Raw genomic sequence first — 22,638 nt, forward strand, 5'->3', positions numbered from 1 at the left:
AAGTAAGTCTCTATAGAAAAATAACCAAAGCAACACAATGGTAAGGAAATGGGAGGCAGCACCAGAAACGCTCCACAAAGTCAATTTCGATGGTGCTCTATACTCTCACAGCAGAAAAGGAGACGTTGGAGTTCTCTTACGAGATCACAGGGGACAAGTTGCAGGTGCAGTGGCATTCATAGTGAACCTAGTATCAGATGCTTGTGTAATAGAAGCAATAGCAGCAGTAAAAGCGTTGGAGTTTGCAACACAAATGGGATGCAGGAAGATTGTGCTTGAAGGAGACTCTCGGATAGTTTCAAACTGTTTGACAAAAAAGGATGAGGTACTATCCAACATAGGCCCAATTATTCATGATGGCAGAAGATGGGTAAGGAAGTTTGATATATGCATGATAGAACACACGAAGAGAGAAGGAAATGAGGCAGCTCATTCACTTGCACAATATAGTTTGCAGCTAAATAGCGACAGGTTTTGGGTAGAGGATTTTCCAGATTCGATAACTTTAGCTGTACTAATGGATATTGCAAGTTTAAATAAATGAAAGGAGATTTTATATTAAAAAAAAATTATATGTCATAATTCATGTCCAAATGCGTTTTTTTTTGTGAAACCCATACATAATTATTATTAAAATTTTAAACTATGTTATTTTCGTATCCTTTATTCTAATCGTGTTCATGTTGTATCACTATATTATATTTTAGATTATTAGATTTAAATAAAAGTGTTACAAGGACTAGGTTCTTTGTGTAGGCCTAATAGCAAAGTAACATTTAATTTATTTAAAATTTCCTAATTTATCATTTTTTAATATTTATTTATTTGAAGAACATATTATACATTTATACTTTTTCAAACTTACAACCTTTAAATACTAATTTTAATAACATGTTAACTGATTCAAATTTCAGTCAACAGTAACATTTAATATTTTAAAAGTAAAACAATTGTAAGATGAGTTGATAAACATATTTTATTTAGTGATTTGGATTTTGTTTAGCATTGCTATTGAAAGTAGTTTTTGCATTCAAAAGCTATTTTTGACGTAAACACAATGCTAAATGATAAAAATTTTTGGCTTTCAATCCAAAAACTTGATTTTCCAACCCAAATCAAAAAGCTTCTTAAGAAATGCTTTTGCAGCGAAAAAGTGTGTTTTGCATAAAAAATTACTTTATCATGTTTATATTTCTAATATTTTATTATTTTTAGTAAATTTCATAAAAATAATCTATGGTTAAGGCCAAAATAAAAGTATCCCTTAGAGATTTAAAACGTGTCACTTAACTACCATATGATTTATTTTATTATTTTTTATCCAAAACTATTACTTTTTCTGTTTTTTTATTTTTATTTTTTTTCTTCTTCTTCATCTTAATCCATCATCTCTCTCTAAAACAAAACCAATTCTTTCTCTAAACCCAAATCAATCCACAAATAACAACCTTCAAACCACTAGAACCTCTACACCACCACCACCATTACAAGTTCACATTACCACCAAACTTCATTGTTAACTCATTCTCTCTCACTAAAAATTCATTCCCCAAAACCACCTGATTTCACATACATTAAGCCTATCACCATTTTCATTGTTGACCTAAGTAGATAAATATAATTGAAAGCTTTCATTAATGAAAACCTTTTTTACTATGGATAAGGTGCTACTAACATCATTTAAGAGGCAACTTAAAAGACCCAGTTATTTGGACAACTTGTCATCTAACTTGGTCAAGTTTTGCCGACAATTTCTTTCACATTAAATCAAGCTCGAGGCCTTGTTATCCCCATACCAATTTTCAAATTTATACCAAAAGCTTTACTGCAATTTAATAGAAAATAAAACACCTCTGACAAACTAATAATCACATGAAGATAGTTGTTACATCTTATGTATGTCCAAAAGTTTTATATATCAAAAACTGCTCCCAGCAACATAAGCATATGTTTCACTCCATAAAACCAAGAATCTAGGACTGGAAAGAGTAGATATGGGTAGACCATGAAGGAAAATTTTAGATTAATTTAGAAATACACAGAAAACCCATTCACCTTACTAACGAAATGGGAGAATAGGAGCTTACTCTCCACCTCTAGATTAAGGAATGGTATTCTTAGTTCATGAATCCTTAGCTGTTGTAAAAGCAGCAGTTTGACAAATTCTTCATTGATGAACATCACAATTATATACACGAGCAATAGTTACATGGGTAATGACACTAAAACGATAAAGAACTAAAAACCAACAAATGTTGAGATATATAATAAACATATGGAGAAGTCATTAAGCATGATTAAGGCAGACAAACTAATTATATATTTTTCCATCCTTTGCAAATGAACAGAACTTATAGTTTGGCACCTCTAGGGTTGAACCATTTTGCACACATCCAATGAATTTTTAGTGAGAGAAAATGAGTTAACAATGAAGGCTGGTGGTGATATTAACTTGTAATGGAGGTGGTGGTGTAGAGGTTTTGGTAGTTTGAAAGTTGCTATTCGTGGATTAGTCTAGGTTTAGAGAGAAAATTAGTTTGATTTTAGAGAGAGAGAATGAAATTTTAGAGAGAAAGGATGAATTTTTAGAGAGAAAGGATGAATTGAGATGAAGAAGAAGAAAAAAAATAAGAAATAAAAAGAAACAAAAAAGTAATGGTTTTGAGTAAAAAAAATAATACAACATATTGAAAAGTAGTTAAATGTTACGTTTTAAACCTCATGGGGAATTTTCATTTCGGTCTTAACCATATGGAATATTTCTAAAATTTACCCTATTATTTTGTAAATATATTTTTAAACATTTCAATTACTCACATCAATTTTTCAATGTAACACCAAACACTTAGAATTTCTAATTATACTTTCTCATCACATTTTTTAAATATATATTTGAAATGCAATAGCAATGCTAAATTAACCCTTAGTATATATATTTTTGATAGTGGTAAGGTGTTATGCTATTCAATAACATGAGAACTTATAAAATGTGTTTGATGAATAAGATTATAATAGAACAAGAACAGAGATTCAAATAGTGGTGGAGTAGCAATGTAGCGGCCGCTATTTCATAGTAACGCCATTGTCTGCCACTACTATTGACGAAAAAAGGACGAGAATTTGAATCACGACAGTAGCGGTAGGTAGCCACCACGAAAAATGGCAAATCGATGAGTAGTGGTAATATCGGTCTGTTATCAATCGCTACTTCGTTTTTGGTTCAAACATTCTATGTAAAAAGCAAAATAAAAAAATCATTTAGGTTAAAATCTTCAAATAAAAAATTATCTTAGGCTGGTAGAGACTTCAATCCACAAATACATCCTTACAAAACATCAAGCACAAGCAATGCAACACTTAAATTACTTTTTTTGTTGAAAATTTTGAAAGCTTCTTGTGATTTTTTGTTGAATGAAACTGGACTCTGTTGGTGAAAGTTGCTATGTGTGCTAAATTGAAACTCTTGATAAGAGAGAGTTAAGAGGCAAATAGAGAGACTGTGAGTGGGAATTGGTATTATGGGTGTGTAGGAATGTTGAAATCGGTATTTGGGTTTGTGGGAATTGGGATGAGAGATAACCTGGGTGAAAAATGAGAGGGAAATCGAGAATGGGTTGGAGATTGGGGGAAAGTTAAGGAAAATAAAGAGTGAAGAGTTAATGGTAAAAATGCAAGGCATAAGGGGTTTGTGGATTTTTTTTTGGAATTTTTTAATTTTTGTCTAATAGGGATTTTTATTTAGAGAAAAATTTATTAATTTATGATTTTATATTTGAATTTTAGTAATGATTTTTCTATTGTTAATTTTTTTAAGATTAGATTAGTTCTGATTATTTTTTGTATAATTAAATAATAATTGAAAATGTTGTTTATTATAGAATAAATAAAAAGTAATTTATGGTAAAAATGTTAAATTAATAAATATGTTAAAACAAATAAATTACTTAATAAATCGAGCATTTTATAATCTAATAAAATTATATTTTTTAAATTTGTACTATTATTATATATGATACTTGACATTTAATATGTTTTACTTTATTAATATATATTTAGTTTGCCTGAAATTAATACTAAATATGAACTTTTCTTAAGGAAAGATTTGTTACTAAATCAAATATAAATACTTTATATAATCTCAAAAAAATTATGAATAATTTTTTCTAAGTAAATAAAATATTATAAACCACTTTTTAAATTACAAAATAAGAATTTTTATAATTATAATTATAATTACTTCATTTTGTATCAAGTTGTGTAAATTAAAAAAAATTCATGACTACAATAACTACGATGATCTCTGTTATATTTGCAACCATGATAAACATAACACGACAAAAATATAACCTTGACCATAATTTAAATCCTTGGATAGGATAAATTGATATTATAAATATGATTAAATTAAATAATATTATCTTATTTTATGTTTAATATGTGCAATAATTTAGATAAGATAATTTTATTTATTGATTAAAATTATCATTTTTCAAAGTTTATAAAATTTAAATTATTAATATAATTTTTAAGGGTATAATAAAACATGTAAATTTAATTTCATGGATTAAAACTAAATTTCTTCACTTTGAAAGGATTGAATCACTTTATATCAAAAAATTAATTAATCTTCCTTAAAATCCTATCCATTTTTTATATATAAATCAATTATAATATAAAATAATTATTATTCTATTCTTTTCATCATCTTATACATCCAAGATGGCCCCAACTACATAAAGAATTATTTGTGTATTAAGTGAAAGTTTCACTAAAATTTGTAACACCGTCCATCGGAAAATGGCCTTTCAGCAGTTTTTTTTTTATGTAGTACAATGTCAAAACATCCCAAAAACTAAGTTTTCGAGTCCCATCTTTGTTCAACAGATTGAACAACTCCCTGTTCATCATCCGTACATGGTTTCTTTGCTTCATCATCACCATCAAATTCTCGCGTCTTATTTTGCCATCTCTGTTTGGATTCATGGCGTCGAAAAATCCATTTGCCCTTTCCTTGATGTTCTCCGGTCTGATTCATAATATGCCTTCGCAGCCACTCTTAATTCTTCCATTTCTCTTCAGGCGTGATTTATGTAGGACAAAATTTTTGCAACTTTTTACAATAATGTCATGATGAATGAATGCTTTGTTACAATTTTAAGAAATGAAGACTGAAGGGAAGATAATTTTTATTATTTGTGACCTTCTATGTGTTTTAACAAATTATTATACTTTAAACTAAAGGTGTTTGAATTGAAAAAGATTTTTAATTTGATTCTCATATAGCATCTAGGCAGACTCCATTCCCCTTCAAAGGAAATAAGGAAGGTGGGTGGGACAAAGGAAATAACAAATTTCCTGTATTGGCAAGTGGAGGAAAGAAGAAGAAGTGGAAACAAATAAATGAGAGCAAATATTAGACTAGGATGTGTAGATAGTTGGAATATGTGAAAACTGTACAATAATACTGTGAACAGGTATGCTGCCCATACTAGCTCCAACTGAATAATCCAAAACTAGTAGACAGCTGTTTAAGTATAGCATTTGTCAGTTGAATAAGTAGTTGACATCTCACTTGGACATTGAGGTGAATCCCATGGTAGATTTGGAGACAAGCTGAAAGGAAATCCTATTGGTTGGATAGTCCCCCAACGGTTATCCTCAGGGGTTGCATTCGAATTCTTCCTCGTGCCCTCCTCACTTTCTCCTACACCTGTATTGCCTTGCATATCTTGGGTTAAACTGATTAAGAAGCCGCTGTATTGGTGTTGTTGCCCTCCGAAATCTATACTGTCGGAGGCCTTGCTAACATCAGTGATCAATGGTGGGCTTAATAGCATGTGATCAAGCCGTGAAAACATGAAGTTGTAGTGAAGGTCTCCATTGGAAACAGGAAGTGAAGTTGGTCTATGGACTGTAGGATTGAATGATTTATAAGAAGGAATATCTGGAGCAGAAAAACTAGCATTGGAGACTTGTTGTAGTTCACTATTGCTGCATAACTGTATTGCTGATCCCATTTCGGTTCTGCAAGAAATGTTCTCTGAACTGAATTGACTCAACTTAGTGCAAGGTAAACCTTGGTGGAGTATATCAGATGCTGTAGTTTCTGGAAATGAGGATATCCAAGAGTGAGAAAGAGCTTTCTGAGCCATTGAATTGGTCTTTTTGAATATCTTACAAATAGCCCATGCATCCTGTGGAATATGGCAAATTAAAGAAACTCATAATTTCAGACTGTTCATAATTAAAGAAAACATTGGACAATTAATTCAACGATCATTACATTAGCAGGAAGGCTTTTGTTTAAAAGCTTATTTGGTGGTGTTGAGTCTGAGAGTGAAGGTAGCCGAAATTCATGCATCATCCAGTCTGTTTTAATCCCTTTGGCAGCTCTTCCTCTGTAGAACACAAGGGACTTCTTCAAACCAATACACTCGGTGCCATCAGATGAGTAAATAGGCCTGTCTGTTCCAGTTGCCTTCCAAAATCCGGCTTCTGTGACTCTGTTAGGCCTTGCACTATTTCTGTATTTACGGTCTCTTGGGCAGTAGAAATACCACTCTTTCTCCCCTGAAGCTGCTGGCTCTGCTTATAAAATGAAAAAAAAGAAAAGTACTCGTAACTTTTCCTCATAGCTAGAGGGACCAAGAAAAAGTAACAGACAAGTTTTTGGACACTGGACAGCAGTGATGTTGAAACTTTTGTGAGCTTATGCCCCAGAATCTATCACTAAGGATTGAAAGGAAATTTCTTTAAGTTTCTTGGAAGCCAAACAAAGATGAATTTGCTTTATTTGAGTAAAGTGAATCACCATAGAAGGAAAGTAAAGCCAAATTCTGACCAAGTACTCATGTAATAGAGTATGGAAATGATGAAAACTCACTTGGTAGATCCCATGGTTCATGTTTATATATGTCTACTTGCTTGATCAATTCAATGGGCAGAGGTGTCTGCTGAATCTTTTTCTTAAGGTAAAATCCCTCATCTGTTGGATGAAATCGAAAACCAGGCAGCATCACATCTTCAACCTTATCAACATCATTCTTCTCATCCTTGTTACTTTTACTTCTCTCCTCAGAGTACGGCAACAAGTTAATGAAAATTTGTATAAACTGGATATAAAACGCAAAGGCCTAATTGCGTTCGAAATCCTGAAATTCGAAGCTAAACTATTGATGAAACAATTGGAGCCTATGCTCTGAAGCAGTTCCTGGACATGAACTCAAAGACAGAACCAAGTTTACAGTACGAGCTTAGTTCACTTGTTTCAAAGCCATTATAAGCTTCCTGGAAAGGGTTCTGCCTCCGAAGCTAAGGCCGCCCTTTCAGGTTTACTCTAAGGGAGAGCGTGTTTATGCGAAAGTCACGATGACTTTGGTCAGAATTTGAGCTTAAGTTGAGCCAAGCTAAGCTCTCTCTAAAGAATGGATTTTCATGGAAACTCAAGTCAAGGGAATAAGAATTTTAATTCAACTCCTTTTTATTCTCAACCCCATATGAACCTGTTTCAATCCAATTTAATGATCTGAATATGACTCCAAAACCAGCTGTTTTTTGGGTTTTTCAAAATCAAATTGTTTTCACACACCTGAAAATCAAAGATAAGATGACAGAGCAACCTTCCAATGTATCATACTATTTTAATGTTTTTTTTTCTTTGCCTAAATTAATCTTTGCTTGAATACTATTTAAAGTTTTTTGGGTCAAGGCTGGACCAACTATCAACACAATAATTTCAATTTTATATTTAAATCCATGAGATTCTCTCAAAATTCCTCTAAAACCCCTTTTGGGGAAAAATATTAATTCTTATAACCTTGATCCAAAAGCTACCCTTTCTATTCCTTTCCTCATTTTATGTCACATATGAACAGATCAGCGGCCAGAGGCCAAAACTGGACCCACTTGACCCCTCCTGAAAACACATCTTGCTGTATACATGAAAGGAATCAATGAACAATTTGTTAACGTATTAAAAAGGATTTATCCATGCATCTTGGATTTAGAGTCTTTTTTTTTTTTTTTTTGTAGAAAGTAGTTAACACTAATGATTATGGAAACGTTAGGCAAACAGTTCAGCTTTGAGATTAATGTGATTGCACTCAGTTAAAAATAGACAGTTCGAAAGAGATTAGCAGCTCAACTACTTGAAATACTACTGGTAAGACCAATGATATTGACATGATTAATTAAAACTTTAAGATTGTTTTTTCTCATTTTTAATTGTCTTTCAAAAGCAATTAATTTTAACATTTGTGGGGTATCTAAGCATTTGCTCAGTCAATTATGATTGTTTTGGTTACCCAAAGTTATGGGAATTTTCACTGAGAAAAATGTATACCATGTGCTAATAATGATAATGGGAGGGCAAAAGGACTGTGCTTAAATATTTAAATTAATTGTCCTGCTAAGTTTGCTATAGCCAATATTGTCTGGTAGATGGATAGCAAGTGATACAACATTTAATAATTAGGTAAAGATCCTTTGGTCAAATGGCCGAATGCACTCGTTGAGAACTCTTGCACGTTCCTTAACCTTGGGCCTACAAAAATGGGTCAAAATCTTACAATCTAAGCTATTCCATCTCTTTCTATATATGTGAAAATTCACCTCATAAACATAAATCAAGTTCCCGACGTGAAAAACCCACATGAAGGTTATTGACTAATACCAACCTTCTATAATCAGGCCAGCAAATTATTTTCTAATAGTAATGTTTTCAAACTAAACTACTCTCCATCGCCATGTCACTTATTTATTAAACTATTTTCAAGTATTTAACATGTGATGTGTTCTGTTTCCGAACAAAAAAAAATTCAAGTATATATAATTCTTAGTAATGTACTCATTTAAATTGCATTGCTCAATGGTACAAACATGTCATCAACTGAAGTGTGGAATTCACAATTTAGAAGTGAAAAAAGTTCTATTTAATTATGCATCTATTTTTGCTTTTGGGGTTCATTCACAATTGTACAAAACAAACCGGTAATGATATATTAAATTTGATAGTCATCAGAAATATGAGATAGAATATCACCTTGATTTTCAATAGAAAAATTCATGTTGTCAAAGTAGGATCAATAAGAGCCAAAATAAGTCAATAAAATAAGAAAATGACCAAATTGCAAATTTTCAAGCTATATTACTCCTTTGTAGCTAGCCTCAAGCCGTCAATATTGTCATCATGCAAGGGGATCGATGAAGCTTGGTAGAAGCATGAGGAAAATCATTTTCGCTTATTATGAATATTTTTATAATCCTATATATATATAGTTGCAATAACTTGATTGCTTTCTTGTAAAGTTAAAACTAAAATCCTTTTTTTTTTCCTAATTGTCATAATGCAAAGCCGCTAAACCCCATTCGAACTAATTAAAACTTGAGTTGTGTAAGAAAGGAATTTTATTTCAATAAAAATTCTAATTTAGAGTTGTAATATATATATATATATATATATATATTATAAAAGAAGTTATAACTTGAGATAGAAATAAAAGTTACATATGCTAAAATTTAAATTTCAAGTTTTTAAATGCCATATTTTAAGAGCGATTGTATGGATTAACTGATTTAAGCTTCAAATTCAAATGTAATACTCTTTGCATAATAATAATTATAAAAAAAAACACAACCATGATCTTCTTTATCAAAAGAAATGAAAAAACCCAATTTTGTTAGGATCAAATTGAATTTATTTGATTTTTATGCTTAATTTACTTATTCTTATTTGCACTGGTTTAAGCATTAAATCGAATTGATTTGTTTAAGCTTATTTCGGATTAGTCATTTTTAATTTTATTATTATTACTATCATCATCATCATCAACAACAACATTTAAGATTAATCAAATTAATTAAAAAATTATAAAAAAAATAATTTAAATTAAATTAAAAAATTTACAAAAAAGGGGCAGAAAAATAGAAAACAACAAATCAATAGCTAGCAATTTAGGTCATGTGAGGTCGAAATTTTCAAACCCTACACTCTACCATTACTTTGTACTCCACTACTTTACCATATTGAAGCTTTGGATTGTTGTTACAAAATTGCCAAATAAAAATAAAGATGAAGATACATAAAAAGGAGGGGCCGACACCAAGGGAAGCAACAATTTTTTTCAAGTTTCGGCTTCTTTTCCCAAGTCATCAACCCTACCCAACTATCAACCAACACCTAAAAATCCCATCACCTAGCCTTCACTCACCCTAGCACAGTTTTTTTCTTCTACACACCTTACCAGAACCCAACTCAAGCCTTCATTTACCTCTCAAATCACCTGGCTTGGCACCTCGCCGATAGCTATTAACCCTCTTCAATATAGAATCCATAGCCACCAGCCAAAATCCTTCCAAACAATAACACCTCCATTCCATTGCCCTGGTATAAACCCAGCTTAAGCCCTTCACTAGCCTTGCCCAATACTAGCTTCGGCCTACCTTTTAGCGCAAGCCCCTTACCAAAAGCCATCAATTGATTACCCTTATTCAAGCTACCACCTTTACCAATCTTATCTAGTATCAACCCTAGCCTACACCCAAATGAATTATGACCAAAAGGTCAATTTTTGCTCACCCCCACCTCACCAGAACCTTTCCTTACATGCACCAACCCATAGCGCATACCAAAACCACAACCAAAAGTCATCCTTTAATTGCCTTTATTTATCTTAGCTACGACATTCCCCAGCCTTGAATCATATCGACTTTGGCCTATGACTAAACGAATCACAACCAAAAGAATAGCTTTGGCTCACCCTTACCTCACCAAAACCGTCCCTTACACACACTAGCCCACACCACACACTAGAGCCCACACCAATTTCCTTGAAAGCCCACTGTTGTTTCCCTAAAACTATTCCCCACAACCAGGAGGTAACAACCCCACCAACACCCTTCCACTCCTTTACAAACTATCACACATTCATTACCAACCACCCAATCCAATCCTAAACCTTCACCATGAAACTATCTACCTTCATCATTATTTCTTAACCCATAACAAAAATAAAACTCCCTATTCCCCTTCACTACCCACCATAAAAACCCTTAAGTTGCACTAGAAACCACTCCCAAACAACCTTTCCAACCTATAAAAAAAAATCACTAGAAAAACCCACAAACAAGATATAAAAAAAAAAATAAAAACAAAAAAACCACCCAAAACCAAAATCTAAAAAAAAAATCAAAATCTTCCCCATAGGGAGGAACTATAGCACCAAAATCTCTTTATTCAACAAAAAAAAGTCGTACTTCTCTTAAAAATAAAATAAAATAAATAAATAAAGCAAAAACTTTATGAATTATTAGGCTTAAGAGAACTCCTAAGAAGGTTATTGGGTTCGTGAAAGAAGAAGAAATGGTAGCAAGCTATCATTTACAACAGAAGAACGACAAAGTGAGGAGGAGCTTAGGCGACTCGAGCTTTGGTTCTTGGGAAAAAAAAGGAAAGAGAAAAAAAAAAGAGAAAGACAAATAAAAAAAAGGGGAAAATCAGAGTTGTCGGCCATTGGTAATGGCGAATGATGGCTATAGGCATGATGATCTGCATGTGGAATGGTGTCAATAGGAACTCGGTGGAAAGCTATTGGTTTTTCTTTGAAAATGAGATTTTTTTTTTTAGAAGAGGTTGGAAATGATTTTCAAGAAAATTTGGCTTTTATAACAAAAAAAAAAATGAATCGGGTCAAAACTAACCTACCCAACTGGCTAACCAAAACCTATGGCCCATGACCTATTAGCCAACTCACTTCAGTGGCTTAATCTCCCTACACAACATTTTGGGTGATAGTTGGGCTTCAAGCGCTTAAACTTGGTGGACCTGCGACTTTGGGCTTCAACATCAAATTTGTGGTATAATTCTTATACATTTTTTTTATTTTTTTGTTTGAATGCTTTTACATTATTCATGATAATTATATTTTTATAAAATAAGGTTGCCTTGAAATCATTAATAATGCTTGTGAAAGTATCAACACTATAGATAATTATATATACATATATATATATATGTGTGTGTGTGTTTTTGTGAGAATTTTTATTATTGAATGTTTAAAGAAAATGAAGATTTTTTCAATGATAGGACTCCAAGAAGTCCGAGTAATATTCTTGAAAATTTTCTAGGTGAGAAAATATTTCTAAAAATTACCAAAGTGTTAGAATATTTAGAAACTTTTTTCAATATAAAAATTTTATTTATTTATTTTTTTCTTTAATTTGAATAATTTTCTTAAAAGAGACAAAAATATAAAATATATATAAAAGTATGCATTTTTTAATAAATAAATTTATTTCTAGATAATTATATTATTATATAATTTTTAAATATCAATAATTATTATAAAATTAAATGAAAAAATTATCAAGGATAAAATTTTAAAAAAATCCAAGTAGTGATTTTTTTTTAAATCTCTAAGTAAGAAAATTTATCTAACATGCCACCAACGTATTGAAGCATTTAAAATAATTTTCGATAATAATTTCTCATTTAGTAATAGAAATGAAGTTTTAGAAAATATCATTTAATTTTAAATTATAGATATAAAACTTTCTGTTTTTTAAAATATAAATATTAGAGATAGATATAAGCCATCGAGTATAGGATTTTAAGAATTCTGAGTAGCGATTTCTAAAAAAATTTTAAGTGAGAAAGTTCCTCTTAATATTTTAAAAGTATTAGAATATTTTTAAAAATTTTTCAATAAATAAGGTTCTTATTTAGTTTTTCCAACCAAGAAAAAAATAAAAATAAAAATATGTTGTTTTACTACAATAAAGAAGAAAATTAATTTTTAAATACCAAAATAAGATCATTTTGTCAAAATTAAAGGATAACGCATAATTAATTGATACCATTTTAAATGGACGTCATGAGTGCGCTAATCTTTCTTTACATGTAATCGATTCCTAAATTCAAATTATTTTTGTAGACCAAAAAATTATTTCTTTAGTATATTAGAATTAATTTAAAAATTTTATTAAAAGAATAAGTTTTAATTTGTTATAAATCACAAATAATGAAAAAAAAAGATAAGTAATGATTTTTTTTTAATTTTCAAATTTATCTAGCACTCTCCAAAATTGTTACCACAAAAAGACCACATAAACTAAGAATATTTCATGTTTAATTAATAATTGTCTTAGAAAACAAAGCTTTTGGTATCAATCATTTTTGGGTGCCAGTTAATTCACCTGAATTGAAATTTTATACTTTTAATTTTTATATTAAAAAAATTTGAATGAAAGATACAAAATTACAGATTATTTTTTCTTGTGAGTGAGAAAAGAAGCAAATCCTTGAGCAAGACGGTGATTTCATTTAAAATTACAAAATTAATTGGAATAGGTAAATGTCACTTTGATTGTGAAGTGTTGGATTCCAACACAGTGTTCCAAGCACAGAAGCAAAAAAGAAAAGACCACAGAAAACAAAATTTCCAAATTTTGTTTAAATTATGTGGATGGTCTCCAGATTCTTGACCCGTTTACAAGTTAGCCCACAAGGGATGAGAGGATTAACAAATTAAATAAACCAATTAAGATTAATAAATGCATTAATCAATAAATAAATAAAACATGAAAATTGACGTGATCTTGGAGACAAATGATATCATCTAGCTAGCTAGGAAAAGCACATTATCATAATATGCGTTGAATTGTTTAGTTCTAAATGATTAGGATTAAAATTCTAATAACTTTAAATATATATTTTGAAAAAAAAGGGATCCGGATCTTCTTGTTAAAGAGTGTATAGGAGCAGAGGTTAAGCATAATTAATTATTGTTTTAAAAAATATTTTTGCATTTAATGTTTTGTTCTTATCAAATTTAATAGGAAACAACGCATTAATTGTAATTTATTTCTTTAAATATCATTTTAATCTGTGCCTAGTGGCATTTGTTAACATTTTTCATAATTAATAAATTCAGTAAATTAATTAATAAATAAATCAAAATTCATTTTGCAATCATTAAAATAATATTTGTAAATGCAAACATCATTCTGGAGGTTGATTTTGGAAATTATAAGGGAGTTCATAGAGATAAGGGATATTGGATGATCAATTAAGTAAGAAAGTCGAGGAAGTAAAAAATGGTGCTTTAAGTTTAAATATGAAAGTTGAAAAAGGGAAAGAGGTTGAATGTACTCAAAATTATGGGAATTTGATGCGGAATCAGAGGAGTGCAAATGTGTTTGTGAAGAGATTGAACATTGTGATGATTATATTTCTAATAACAAATTGAAATTTTCGAGGAAAAAGGAGAAAGCGTAAAAAATTCGATTGGAGTAAAAACAGGCTCACTCAAAGACTGCAATGCGGATATCTAGGTCACCGGTGATTTTGAAGGATGATACTTGTATCTCAGATAATGATATAAGACGAATGAATTCTTTACATAAACATGAGGCTTTCAAAACTTGAGAGCTTAAAAAATTTTTGGGCTATCCCATGCAGGTGATGAAGAGCTTATCATTATGAACAAAGAAAGCGAGATGATTATGTTATCAATTAGTAGTTTATGACTAGCTTTTGGAGTTTTGATGAATCTTTTGGTTCGTTGCATCTATTATATTCACTTAAATTCTTTGCTAGTAGTGTTCTCGTTAAGGGTGGTCATGAAATTGATTTTTGTTTATTTGTTATTGTTCTGTAGTATCTAAATGCTATGGGGTTCGATCTTTTTCTATCAATTAGGTGGATTATCTGTTGTTCTTTTGTTCTCAAGTAAGTGTTTCGTATTACTTCTATTGTTTGTATTGAAACTCTTTTTGCTAACAATTACTAGTTTTGTAATCGGTTGCTTTAATAAACTTGACTTAGCAAAAAAATTGTAAATACAAATTAATTCATCTAAAAAATATTACCGTACAATTAATTGCCTATCTACAAAATACAATGACTAATTTGCTCGTGGACATGCGTGAAAATTTAACTCCTTTGAATATTTCCTTGCCTTTGCTTATATATTTATCTATAAAATTACTCATGCACTAAGAAAATTAAATACTAAGAACTAATTAAAGACAGTAGAAAAACGACAACCTGGGGTTTTTGTTGACATGACATGATTAATTAATCTTGATGGTCTAAATGAAATTAAGATTTCTCAATGTAAAGAGCATGATTAGGCAGATCAATTATGCGTGAGTGCAGATTATTAATTAATTGGACATTCATACGACAAATGCTGAGATGAAACAAAGTTTTTTCATATTATCACCTATCTCATTTTCGCAATTAAAAAAACAAAAGGTAGCTAGTTCATCTGATGGGGATTTTTCTACCAATTTCATGTGTGCCACATATATGTATAGAAATAAATATATATAAAGAGATCCATTTATATTAGTGCAAGAGTTATACATATTTTTTATAATTGGATCAAAATTAAATCTATGACACTTACACTTACAACTATAGGGAATAAGTTTTTAACGAAAATTTTTTTCATGTTTAGTAATGTTTTAGAAACGTCATTAAATGATTGGTAGTTATTTTAAAAAATGCCGCTAAAAACAATGGTTATACTTGTAGTAGAAAATATAACGACGTTTCAAGAAAAAATACTATTAACTTAATGACATTTGAACACAAAAATACTATTAAATTTAACAGTGTTTGTGTGTAAAAATGCTGCTAGAATATAAAAATTAGCAATGTTAGTAACAAAAAAAAAAACCATTAATTTCTATAATTTAGCAATATTTTTACGCATAAATACCGCTAAATTAAAAAAAAAATCTATTTTTTTATTTATTTCAATATTTATTATTATAATTAAATAAAAAATATTTAAAAAATAAAAACAAATTTAAATTCATAAATTGAATATTATAAATATTTAAATATCTAAATATATAATTTATTCCAATATACAAATAACACAAATTTAATACAATAATATTGAAATTGTTTCAATACATTAACCACAAGAGAAGACACATATTGGCTGCCTTGGCACGTTCAAGCAAACAAGAAAAATTCATTTTACCGGGTTCAAAGTTTTGTAGTTTCTTCGCCAACATGAATATGTTTCCTGAAATGCCCTACCTAATACCATCAAAAGGTTCATTTTATTTGAAAATATTCAAAAGCACTCGATACTATAATCAATTCCGTATTTGGGAGTAAATAAATAAAAGTAAATAAATGCAAAGCATTTGAGCTAAAATTAGCTCGAGTAATTAGGGCCAATATTTTTCCAAGAATGACAGAAAAAATTACGTTGGACCTTAAATTTCTGCAAAAAAAGTGCATGTCATCTAGTGATCACCAAATTAAAAAGCTAAGTAGAAATTAAAGCAGAAAATTATTGTTTTTAATTTTTTACAACTATTTTTTTTTTAATTTTGAAGTAATATTACAATGCACTTAACAATTAAACCAAATGCACAATTACCTTAGGCAATGAATTAATTAAAAACTAGTTCTTCTACTGAGTTTGAACCTTATTGTCAACCGTCAACCACTCCTGAGATTACAAGAACACAAGCAAGAGCTAAAAATAATTATTCAGAAAAAAAAAAATGGTAGTCATACATAATTAAGAATTTAACAACTAAAAAGAAATTACAGAAGGAAATTGAGTAGATACTTCCTAATTTTAAATTACTAATATTTTATTTGACAATATGATTTTTGTCTCATTGTGAAATTTGATCATAAATGCAAAGGCAATACAAGAAAAAGATTACGTTAAAATATCCTAACTATGCGACAATGCTGTTTTTCTAATCGCAAAAACAGATAAGAACCTAGTTTCGCAATTATGGTCATGGCATGGGCAATATGGCATTACAGATATGAAGCTGTTATTAATAGCATCTACAGGACGTATCAAAGTACAGTGGCTTTCACCCAAGAATATTTACTTCAATATTCGAGAGGCTTAGGATAAACAGTTGAGTAGAGGAGATCCCAGATGATATTTATGTATTTTCCTTTTAAAAAAAAGCAACTATTTTTAAATTCAAATCATATTTTAAATTCTCTTAAATATATATATATATTTATCTTTCTAACTTTAAGTAATTTTTTTTTTTATAATTGATTTCAATTGACTCGTGATACAATTCAGACAAAACTTTATAAATGGTATAGATATTTTCTTTTATTATATATATATACAATCATATAATCAACATATTTATATATTATGATCTCAAGGCTTATTAGTATGATTAGTTCATTCATCTTCTTTAGAAAGTAGAATCTCCCAAGACTAGGATTCGATTACTAACAATTATAAGTTCTCTTTCCAGATTTCCTCTTTAACTCTTAGAGTATCTTTAAATGAAGAATTTTGAAATGTTTCAATTCATAATAACTGCAGTTGTAATTGCATTATTTGGAAAAAAAATTTTAATTAAATATTGGAATTAAATTAAAAAATAATTGTAATAAAAATAATGATATTAGATATAAAAAGTATAATATTAAAAAATACAATATAAGTGTCCTTAGATTTATAAAATTGTATAGATATTACTAAAAATATAAAAACTAAAAAAAATTATAATGAACTTTTGTCGTTAAAATTGAAGAAAATAAATCTTATCAACAGTGGTTTGATATTATCTTGATCACTTAATTATCATTTTTAAACATGCCATTATAACATTAATATATAGTTAGGATAAGATTGAAATTTATATTTTTAATAAAAATTACCAATCATATCTAAATGTGTACAATTTTAGGACAATTTTTTTAATTTTATTCAAAAATGATAAAAAACAATAATATCAACAAGTTAGGTCTACATTGGACCTCACTTACACTAGACCTTTATATTAGACCTTACTTATATTAAACCTATCTCAAATATACTAATAGTTGAGTTTTTTAATTTCATAAGTAGGATTAAAACAATTATACACATCATTTATATATTTTAAAAAAATAATTAAAAAAAATAAAATGAGACATGTATCATCATCTTAACGTCATTTATGGAGTTAAAAATTTTTTCATTTAAAAAATAAGATAAAAAATTACTTCTTTTTTTTTAATCAAAGCTTAAGATAAAAAATAAAATAAAATTTTAAAAATACAAATGTCCAAATTTCCTAATACAAAAATCAATTGAATAAACTCCTAAAATCTTGTGAAAATTCTTATTTTTTGAAAAATTGTCCTTTGTGTAGGTACCGATTTTGTCCGGATCTACTATTCCTATTTTAAGTGTATTAATACTAATATTAATAATAATAATAATAATAATAATAATAATAAATATTTAAAATATATAAAAATTAAAAATTAAAAAAAAGAAGGGAAATGAGACAGAAACCAGGGGCTGGTACGGCGCCGTTGCTGCCCCCCTGTCAACCTCCCGACCAACCCCCTGCCAGCCTCCTGACCAGCCCCCTGACGCCCCTAACCAGCTCCCTTTCAGCCCACCTATAGCCATCCTATAACCACCCAGATCTCCTTAAATTGAAGCCTTTTAAAATCCCCAACCATCTTCCCCCTTCTTCTCTCTCGGCTTTCTAAAAAAAAAAAGAAGAAAAACCCATTTGATACCCACGAAAAGCCTCGAGCTCCGACGAACCCTTCCCCCCTCAAAACACCCTCAATAACCCCAGACAGTCCCCCATTCCTACGCAAAAAGAAAAACCAAACTTCAAATACCTCCCCTAAAATACACAAACCGAAAACAAAACAAATCTACACAAACACATAAAAAAAAAAAAACAAAACAAAACACAGTCCTCCCCGTATTGAGGAACCCAGTGCCAAACTACCTGCAAGAAAGAAGATATATCAGTTTTAATTCGCAACCAAAAAAAGGGAGAAAAAATGAGAGATCCAAAACTTTGAAGACTGATTCACGACGGTCAAGCCACTTTCAGGCCAAACGAAGGTCGGATCTGGAAAGAGGGTGTCCAGAGGAACCTTCGGTAACTTTCTGACCATTTTTCGATCACCGACGACCACCGCCGGCGGTGACTCACACGGCGGACGGTGCAGGCATGGCACCGAATTTCGGCGAGACCAGAGACCCCCCCAGAGCCTTTTTTGGTGAAACCAAACAGACTGAAAAAAAAATTTCAAACTTTTATAGAAAACAGAGGACCAAAACGACGTCGTTTTGAGCCTAAGACCAAAATGACGCCGTTTCAAGCTTAGAGGATCCGCAAGTGGATCGAACCCGACTCGAGATTCGCGTAACCCGACCCGACGACCCACTTTAGCCAGCCTTGAATCGGTTCAGATGAACCGCCAGTGAACCGGTCTGAATTGTTGGTCGCCCAAACCATCGATCCAACCGTCGAACAGGTCAGACCACCTGAACCACTGATCCAATCGCCAAATAGGTCAAACCGCCCGGATTAGCGTTGACCGAACTGTTGATGGTTCGGTTCAGGTAAAATTTTTTTTTTCTTTCTTTCTCTAAATTTTTTTTTATATATTATTGTTTTTGTCATTTTATATTCATGTATGATAAATGTTTAAATTTATTATGATAAATGTCTAATTGTTATTGATAATAATAAAATGAATAATATAAAACAATAACTAAAAAATATATTAAAAATATTTAAATAATAATAATAATAATGGAATAAACTTTCTATTTTCCCTACCTAGATGTTGGAGGAAATAAAATTTTTTTTTCAAACAAATAATTCCATCTAGATGTTGGGGAATTATTATTAATAAAATTTCATAAATATATATATGAGAAATTCTTAATTAGTTTCTCAAAATTTATAAAAAAAAATAATAAAAAATTTGAACTTGCTCCGAAAGTCCGCTTAGATAATGAGGATTTTTAGAGATGTTCGCGTTTTAATTAAACCTCAAACCCTAAACTTAAACCTTAAATACTTTTTTTTAATTTTTAAAATCCTAAGTTTTTAAAACCCTTAAAAATTAAAAATCCCCTAAAATCCAAAATCTCTTAAAATCCAAAGTCCTAAAAATCCTAAGGACTTGTGTGAAAATTCTATTTGAAGCAATTTGTTCCCAAATATTGCCTAGATGATGGGGTATTTAGGAAATTTTATTTTGATAAATCTTTTCATACAAGTTCTTAATTCACATTAATAATAAGATTAATAAATAAAAAGTATAATAAAATTGAGATCTTAAATATAAACAGTCGCACCTAAGCTCTGCCTAGATGTTGGAGATTCAGGGTGATCTCATTATACTTAAGAATCCAATTCTTAAATTGCATTTTACATGGCATTCATTAGCATTCATACATTATCGTGTTATCATCAATAATTGTTTGCATTATTCTCTTTTTAATTACTACTTGGTGATAAAATATTTAATAATAAAAAAGAATAATACTTAAAAAAAAAATCTTTTTGTGATATTATAAAATAAAATAAAAATAACATTCCGAAAGAAATAATTATTGGTACTCTACTAGATGTTGGAGAGTTACTAACAATCATTTTCTATAAAGATTGTTATTTCATTTTAAAGATTATTGTCTTGAATCTTAAGCGAAAAGAGTTATTTTTAATTCTGCTTAGATGTTGAAGAATTTTAAGATAATTCTTTAACTTAAATATTTTCACAATATTTCTAAATAAAAATTTTAGCAAAAAAATATTTTTAAAACGAAGGGAATTAATATTAAATTTCAAGTCAAAATCATTTTGATCCAATACCGAAAATAGCGCATAATTGAATGGTACCAATTTATGGGCGTTATGGGGGTACTAGTCCTTTCCCACGTATAACCGACTCTTGGACCCAACCTGGTTTTTCGTAGACCGAAATTTATCTTTTTGATAAACTTTAAACTCATTTTTATAAGTTTTATTAAAAGGATAAACTTTTGGGTGACCAATCACACCCTAACAAAGATTGGTGGTGACTCCCCTCTTTTTATTTTTTTCGATTTTAAAATACTACGTTTTACGTATGGCGGTCCCAAAACCGATACGACACTTTGCTTTTTTTTTTTTTTCTCTTGAACCGTACCCACACAACTAACTCCATCGTGAAGCTGTGCCAACAGAAGTTCTATTTCTCCCAGACTTCCAACATCTTTCAAGAATAACTGTAAGTCAATCTCCTTCCATATTCCATATAGTGATGATAGAACTTTTCAAAATATGTGTTTAAGAAGTTTGACACAAACAATATCCCTCCATTTTAGGAAGAATTCGGTAGCCACTAAAAATCTATCATATCCTGGAAATTTGATGCTAGTTCAACGATGAACTTTTTGTGTTTCTTGATTCAAAAATGAATCTTTAATTGTTCCAAAACGATTATTTTGATCAAGTTTTTGGAAAGACTCATTTGTCCAAAGCAGAATCTTATAAAGGAAGTAGAAAGTTCCAATATTTATTAGTTGAAAACACTTTCTAGATTCAAGTTGGAGACCTTGTGTTTGATCGCAATAGTCAATTTTGATCATAAAAGATAAAAGATGCAATAAAAGATGGCAAATAAAAATCAACTACATTGAAAAGTTACACTTGCTAATGATGTACATGAATCGGGTTAGATCCGATTAAGGTTTTGTTTATTTTATAGAAAATTACTTCGAAAAAATAATTTTAGAAAACTATTTATATTTTTTGAATTGAAAATTTTTTTTTTATTTGAATGCGTTAAAGAAAAATATTGTTCTTTATTTGATTGCTTTTTAAAAATTTTAATTTTTTAAAAAATAATATTAATATAACTATTAAAATAATAAAATTTATTTATTATTAAAATATATTGAAATTATTTATTATTAAAATTATTAATATTAAAAAAGAATTACATTTTAAGAATAATATTTAGTATTAAAATATTATGTTAATATAAAAATATTTAAAATAAAACTATTTATTATACTTTATATTATTTATTAATATATTAATATAATATTTATTAATTAAATTAATAATAATATTATATTATTTATTAATATAATATTATTTAGTAATTTATTATAATATTATTTCTTAATATTATTTATTAATATATTATATTAATAGTATATTATTTATGAATAATATATTTTTTGTTAATATATTATAATTTTATTTATTAATATAATCTTATTTATAAGTAAAATTATAATTAAAAATATTAATAAATAATTCTACTCATAATCAATTTTGTTCTAAAAAATATTATCTCTTTTTTAAATTCGTAAGATAATTTTTTTAAAAATGATCTTATTTTTCATTGATTAATAAGTTATTTTCTGTTGACTAACCAATTTTCAACTAAACAAACACCAAAAAATATGAAAATAATTTTCTGAAAGTCATTTTCCGATGAAACAAATGACCCTAACTCTTATAATCACTTAAAATTTTTCATAAGATCTCATTTGAAATAGTTAAGTTTCTTGATTAGTGAAAATAATATTAAAATATTATTTTTTTAATATTAATGTTTTAATATTTTTAAATAAATTTATTTTTAAAATAAAATTTATTAATAAAATAATATTTTGTACTAGTCAAGCTCAAACTATAATATTAACCATTATATTATATCAAAGATGCCTTCCTTTGATCAAATTGGCTCTTTTCTTTGCACTCCAGGTAGCATTGACCTCTGTAATTGCCATGAAATCCATCTACAAACCACTGATGTTACCATCTTAAAACAATATCAAGAAACTCCAATGGCCTTCATCTATATGATCATTAGAAAACCAAAGA

At 29.2% G+C, this 22,638-nt stretch overlaps 2 protein-coding genes across 2 annotated transcripts; one reads left to right on the forward strand and one right to left on the reverse strand.

Moving 5' to 3' along the window:
* Positions 1-37: 37 nt before the first annotated feature.
* LOC111293393 (uncharacterized) lies at positions 38-544 on the forward strand. Its single transcript, XM_022886139.1, has one exon. It carries the CDS (start codon positions 38-40, stop codon positions 542-544), a length of 507 nt encoding a protein of 168 aa, XP_022741874.1.
* A 4,267-nt stretch (positions 545-4,811) lies between these two features.
* LOC111293394 (uncharacterized) lies at positions 4,812-19,263 on the reverse strand. The gene is made up of 10 exons (XM_089766280.1): positions 19,193-19,263; positions 18,958-19,039; positions 18,711-18,747; positions 18,555-18,639; positions 18,294-18,414; positions 10,801-10,913; positions 10,367-10,532; positions 6,884-7,112; positions 6,284-6,588; positions 4,812-6,194 (listed from the first exon to the last, which is right to left on the reverse strand). The coding sequence occupies exons 1-10, from the start codon at positions 19,261-19,263 to the stop codon at positions 5,529-5,531; spliced, it is 1,875 nt and encodes a 624-aa protein (XP_089622406.1). The 3' UTR covers positions 4,812-5,528.
* Positions 19,264-22,638: the final 3,375 nt, after the last annotated feature.

This window comes from Durio zibethinus, chromosome 10, assembly GCF_047325235.1.
Source record: "Durio zibethinus cultivar Kanyao isolate XHJ-2024 chromosome 10, ASM4732523v1, whole genome shotgun sequence".
NCBI classification, from domain to species: Eukaryota; Viridiplantae; Streptophyta; class Magnoliopsida; order Malvales; family Malvaceae; genus Durio; species Durio zibethinus.